The sequence below is a fragment of the Asparagus officinalis genome, chromosome 1 (assembly GCF_001876935.1).
Source record: "Asparagus officinalis chromosome 1, Aspof.V1, whole genome shotgun sequence".
Classification (NCBI taxonomy): Eukaryota; Viridiplantae; Streptophyta; class Magnoliopsida; order Asparagales; family Asparagaceae; genus Asparagus; species Asparagus officinalis.
Window position 1 is genome coordinate 12,479,961 of NC_033794.1, and position 6,661 is coordinate 12,486,621.

At 38.7% G+C, this 6,661-nt stretch overlaps 1 protein-coding gene across 1 annotated transcript; it reads left to right on the plus strand.

Annotated features, from left to right (window-relative positions):
• On the plus strand, positions 352 to 4,333 carry LOC109850357 (protein KINESIN LIGHT CHAIN-RELATED 2-like). Its single transcript, XM_020420376.1, has 2 exons — positions 352 to 2,020; positions 3,909 to 4,333. Exons 1-2 carry the CDS (start codon positions 429 to 431, stop codon positions 4,114 to 4,116), a joined length of 1,800 nt encoding a protein of 599 aa, XP_020275965.1. The 5' UTR covers positions 352 to 428; the 3' UTR covers positions 4,117 to 4,333.

A 6,661-nucleotide genomic window follows, 5' to 3' on the forward strand; every position in this document is an offset into this window, starting at 1 on the left:
TTCGATCGGCTTCTCTTTTGCCGAGGAAGGAACCGATGAAGACTGCGGCATCTCTAGGGTTTACCCTCGATCGGTTTGCCTTCGTAAGAGGGAGTAAAAGAATAATAAATAAATGAGGGTTTTTCCCCCCCTTTTTTTCGTCTTCTCGATATTAAAAAGGTGGAAAAGGCTAAATAAAGGGTAGGGATATAACGGACCGATTTGGCGGGAACCAACGCGCGAAGATGGCGGGAAGGCAGCTGATGAGTCCACGAAGATGGCACAACTTAAAGATATGTTGCTCCGCAGGAGTGTGTGCATATACCGGGAATTTAAACCGGGCCGGACAAAAGAAAATGGGCCTTGCCCGAATCCAAATAAACGTGAGGGTTTTGGGAGGGTTCTTCGCGAATGTTACCTCCGTTCGTCTACCTACGAAGAAAAAAGCCATGAGAAGAGCTTCCTTTTCCCTCTCCGTCCTCATCAAATCTTTCTGCTCTTCCCGAAATACCCCCAGGATTCTTCAATCAGCAGCTCGATCCCCAATTCTATTCCCAAAATGTCCCCAATCACGAACCCTCCAAACCCTTTCCCGAGCTACCCCTCCCCTCCATCGAAAACTCAAGCAGCAGTCCGATCTCGAAGAAGCCTTCGAGTCCGCAACCACGACCGAAGAAATCCTCACCGCCTTCAACTCTCTAGAATCGTCCCTAAACCCTAGCGACAAGAGGCTAGGGCTCGCCTGCTTGAAGGTTGGCCAGCATCTCGAAACCATCGAATCCGATGACCACGATAAAACCCTAGAATTCGCTCTCAGAGCCCTCAAAATCCTCGACGAAGACCCCGAGGACAGAATCCCGATCGCGATGGCGCTTCATCTGGTAGGTTCTATAACTTACAACCTTAAAAGGTTCAATGATAGCTTAGGGTTCTTGAATCGGGCCAATCGGATTCTTGCATCTATAGGAAAAGAGGATTCGGTTGGATTCGATGTTAGGCCGGTGGTGCATGCTGTTAACCTTCAATTAGCTAACACGAAAACTGCGATGGGACGAAGAGAAGAGGCTTTGGTTAACCTTAGAAAGTGCTTGGAGCTCAAAGAAGAGATCTTTGAGCCGAATAGTAAAGAATTGGGTGTGGGTTATAGGGATTTAGCAGAGGCTTATGCTGCAATTCTTAATTTTAAGGAGGCTCTGCCATTGTGTCTTAAAGCGTTGGAGATTCATAAGGCACAATTAGGGTTGAATTCAGTTGAAGTCGCTCATGATCGAAGGCTTCTTGGTGTAATATATACTGGATTAGAAGAGCATGAGAAGGCATTGGAGCAAAATGAGCAGTCGCAAAAGGTTTTGAAGAGTTGGGGTTTAGGTTCTGATCTTCTGCATACCGAAATTGATGCTGCAAATATTCAGATTGCTTTGGGGAAGTATGATGAAGCTATAGAATCACTCAAGAAAGTGGTTCAGCAAACGGATAAGGACAGTGAGACCAAAGCATTGGTGTTTATTTCCATGGCGAAAGCATTGTGTAACCAAGAGAAATCTGCTGATGCCAAGAGGTGTTTAGAGATAGCTTGTGGAATTCTTGAGAAGAAGGAAGAAGTGTCCCCTTCAGTGGTTGCTGAAGCTTACACTGAAGTATCAATGTTGTATGAGTCAATGAATGAGTTTGAGACTGCGATTTCATTACTGAAGAGGAGCCTTTCACTGCTCGAAAGGATCCCACAAGAACAACATATGGAAGGGAATGTGTCAGCAAGAATTGGGTGGTTGCTTCTGTTGACAGGAAAGGTGGACCAAGCTGTTGCTTATTTGGAGAGTGCAGCTGAGAGAATGAAGGAGAGCTTTGGACCGAAGCATTTTGGAGTCGGATATATTTATAACAATTTAGGGGCTGCATACATGGAGATGGACAGGCCACATACAGCTGCACAAATGTTTGCTCTTGCAAAGGATGTCATGGATGTCGCTCTGGGGCCACACCATGCTGATTCTATCCAGAGTTGTCAGAGTCTTGCTAATGCGTATAGTGCTATGGGAAGGTAATGAGAGCTTTTGAACTTGTGTTTGCTTTTTATTTTGGAACCTCCATTTAGATTTTAAGCTAGCATAACAGTTGGGATATCACCTAAGGTATAAGTTTACTTTTTGGAATCCTTGCATAACTCGATGCTATTTTGTTCATCAGTTTATGGCAACTTCCCACAATGTTTAATAGCATCAAAAAAATCTTCCTGTTTAATTCATCAGATTTGTTTTTGTAGTCAATCAAATTGGTGTCCTTGTTCTCACAAAGAAATCTTGAAATGCGTTTGAAATCCGCATGGTTTCCTCCATTGCTCCATGATCCATTAGTATATTGCAGCTTCCTGTTGTTACATTGTCTTTTTTTTATTTTTTTAAATAACTTGAAATCAGCACTTTTCCTCCACAAATTATTTTTTTAAATAACTTGAAATCAGCGGTCTCTTTTTATTTTTTTTAAATAACTTGAAATCAGCAGTCTTCCTCCACAAAATATTTTTTGGTCTTAATAATTTATATTTGATATTTCTCTCGAGCTAATAGTGAGTATAAATTTCATGATGTCTCGTGATTGCATTTTTCTAGTCTATTGTCCTGGGATAACTCAATTTCTTTGGCATGGATTATGATGAAATATTGCAAGATTTTTTTCAAGTTGATACTATAGTAACTTGGTATCAACTTGGTATCAGAGGGTTTTCAATTCTTGAAATGCTCTTTTTCTAATCTTTTTTGAAGTGGTAAACAGATGAAAATCAAGCTTGTAACATACAGCATTCACATACATCGTAAAAAAAAAAGGGAGAATTCTTATGGTGCCAAATCCTTGAGCAATCTGCCTGTTAGGGAGTCATCATATACGCAAAAATTTCTTCCTAATAGCAATGACATCATCATGGATCCTTCTAATAAAAAATTCAATCTTGCATAGCTTCTCTTAGGCTTCTCTGTCTGCAAAGGCCAAAGCAGAGCTGCTGAAGTAGTTGCAGGAAGTATATAGAGCTGATCTTTCTTCTTGAAATTATATCAGTTAATTTTTCTGTAGATAGATAGATGATAATTGGAGCCCCATTGAACACCAAGCCGTTTGATCAGAAAGTTTCCAGTACGGCTAAGTAGGAACTTTTGAATAATATGTGATCCGATTTAAAAGTCAGCTTTAAAAAAACAAGCATATGCATCTGCATTACTGGATTAAACCAAACCAGAATTTTTTTTCCCCTTTTGTATACAATCTATCTATGTTCTGAATAATTAGCAGCAAGAAGATTTAGAATATGTTTGAACACAAAAGAATTCCATACCAGCTGACCTCATGAAATTTCCCAAGCTGACCTGTTCTAGAATTTAACTCACATTTCGGAAGTTATATCTTACTGCTAGACCAATGAAGGGGAGAAAATTTTAAGTTTTTGAGATATATTCCAGAGAAATATAAATACAGAATTCAGAGTTGAAAAGCTTTCAGAAAAGGATGTCAGAAGACTAAATATGTAGCTACATTTTAAAGTCAGTTATAAAGTTACTTATTTCTTTGCTAACCCACTTTAAAATGACTAATCAGTTCTGCACCGTCATGTCGGTTACCTGCTTGCGACATCTTTGTCTGTTTTCATGATCTCTGATAAATTTAGAGGAGAAAGATTAACCTTGCACTTTAAAGTCAATTATAACATTCTTTCTTTGCTAACCTACTTTAAAATGTCTGGCGAGTTCTGCTTCTGTTTTCTAGTTAAACTCTCATGTCAGTTGCTTGCTACACATTCCTCTCTTTTTGCGGTCTCTTCTGACTACAGCAATAAATTTAGAGGACAAAGATTAACCTTGCACTTTGATTGAATATTTCTTCCAGAAGAATTTATTCGGGGCCAATGGTTATAATCACTCTATTTTCTTTGAATACAGCTACCCCCTTGCTTTGGAATTCCAACAACAAGTTATTGATGCATGGACAAATCATGGTCCCAGTGCTGAAGAGGAGCTTAGGGAAGCTACCCGGCTCTTTGAGCAGTTGAAGAAAAAAGCTTTTGGATCAGCAACTGGTGTAGTTGCTCAAGACTTTCCATTATCTCAAGAAAATGATACCACTTTTACCAGAACCATGCAACACTAGGAGCAAGGTGAGTCACCAATAGGTTGCGTGCATGCAAATTTATGTTCTTCATGCATGAGTCCTGTTCTATAGAGTTTCAACATGTGTATTTTAATGATTCAATTTGTGTTGCTTGGTATTTTATTCTACAATAATTTAGGTTGATGGCTTGTTATATTGTAATCTTATGAAAATTTATGTTCTTTATGTGTAGATGCAAATTTATGTTCTTCATGCATTAGTCCTGTTCTATATAGTTTCAGCATGTGTATTTTAATGATGCAATTTTTGTTGCTCGGTATTTTATTCTACAATAATTTAGGTTGATGGCTTGTTATACTGTAATCTTAAGCAAATTTCGTATAATTTAGGAAGTAAATCTTTCTATTCTACGTTGATATAGATCGATGGCTGGTCAACCCTGTAAAACTTCGTGTAATTATAGGCATTTAGGTGTGTCCCTAGCTTTGCTGGTGGAAACTGTCTTTTTAAATATTCTTTATATATCATATAGGTATAAAGTTCATAAATTTTTTCCCCTTCATCTTGATTTTGAAGAATTCACTCACTGGTTGTGGTAGTTTACAAAACGGGAGATTATACGAGAGGACTATCTTCTTCTTTTTTCCCTTCTGTTTTTCTAGTCAATTACTGTCTTTGTATAAGAATACTCACTTATGCCTGTCATCCACATTTATCCACCATTAGCAGAATACCTTTACCAAATTGACCAGTGAACAACTTCCGCCGGTGGACATTACATTCACTTTGCTTAGCAGCTACTCTGGGATGTTTTGACTATTTATTCCCTTTACTCTCTTAGGAAATTGCAAAGCAGGCACAGTCACAATATGTTATCATCACTCAATTGACCGGGTGGTCTGATTGTTTGAATCATCGATTCCGCCCGCGAAGTAACTCAGCAGTCTTGACTTTCAAGAATTTAAGTAGGAAAATGTCAGAGGAATCAAAATCTTTGTTGTTAACTATTAATGAACTCTTTATTCCCTCTTTCATGGACTTTGAGCAACAAAGCCTTCCACAACGGCTGTTGCTTTTGCTTGACGTCGACTGGTGACTTCTCTTAGACCCTCTTCTTTCTTAAAGTAGGATCTCAGGCCTTTGTTGGTTGGTGGGTCCACTCTCTTCAGTTAATTGATTTATTTTCTTCGTAATCGCTTTTTGTGATGCTGCAAAATGTCCGCGTAGTGTTCCATTGATTTTTTTTATTTTTTTTAATTCTCTCCCCCATAGTGCCATCGTTTTTAGGCTCTGTTCTTGTTCCTCTCTAGAAGTAGGGACACTAGCATTGATTTTATTTTTATTATCATCGAATCTCCTAATACTGAAGATCGTCCAAAGAAAGTTCCACTGACATTTTCTTTTCCCCTAGCGCCATCTTCTTTTGGTTCTATGATTCTTGTTCCCCCTCTAGAAGTAGAGGAAAAATTAGCTGACAGGGGATCGAGGAAGAATTCGATTTGGCAGGTAAGCGAAACCAGGATTCTCTTTACCATGTTCATGGGCATGAGAATAAAAATAGATGATACACACAGGCAAGGAACTGACCTGTGCATAAACTATAAGGAGTCGCCTTGTAATCATGGTCTGAGGGTAGCTGAGAAAAGATGAAATAACATCAAGATTACCGTAAACTCGCCCTGTATACGCATCTCTTTTCGCCAGTAGCCCTATATACACATTAATAATTGCGTGATATCATTAGTATTCATGAGCATCAAATCCTTAAAACACTTGCATCAATCACCCGTGTTCTCGGCCCGATCAAAGATTAGAGTCAATATGGAACACATGACAACCAGGCAAATTCTGAAAGAGGGTTTGTTGTATTCCTTTTGGGCGGACACCTCGGCTTGGCTCCTGGACTTCCCTCCTGACCCCTTTATTCTATATGTCCATTGAACCGAATCAGATTAGTGCTAGTCTAATTATACTTCGCCTCAATTACTGGGTTTTTATAGAACTAGCTTAAGCAAACTCAAGTTGAATATTTTTCAATTATTAAGCCTGCAGGTTTAGCGCTGATACTTGACTATTTTTTTTAAATTTGATTCAATTTTAAGTTAAATTCAAATTGTTTTCTCCCCATTCTTGTGATATTTTTTAGACGAGCACACTTGGGCAACCTGACGCTAATCCGGTTAGGGTCTTAACCGGACTAGAACTGAACCAAGTTAGGATTAGTCCAAAGATAACCTAGGCAATGGTCCTTTCTTTTGAACTAAAAAGAACTAGTCCGAGCTTGTATAAGTTTTTGCCAAATATATTTTAGACTCTTACCCAAGTTAGTTGGTGTGTTGCCAAACAAACGCTAGAATATTGGCCAACATCAGGCCAGGTTAGAACTAGATTACATCCGAGTAATGAAGTTCCTAACTAGGATTACGAAAATCTAAAAGTTACAGAGAACCCTTTTACAATCTTGAAAATTACAAAGACCTCCTAAAAATTCAAAAAAAAAAATTATAAACAACCCCATGTTTCTACTTTACCCAACCAAGAAAAAAAAAATGCTTGATACTTCAAAAGGAAGTCAGCAGTCAAG

What these genes read in the sequence shown, in the direction of transcription:
- LOC109850357 (XM_020420376.1), top strand. Translation starts at nt 429, where the DNA reads ATGAGAAGAGCTTCCTTTTCCCTCTCCGTCCTCATCAAATCTTTCTGC. An exon ending in GCGTATAGTGCTATGGGAAG is followed by an intron (nt 2,021 to 3,908) that starts GTAATGAGAGCT and finishes CTTTGAATACAG; the next exon opens with CTACCCCCTTGCTTTGGAAT.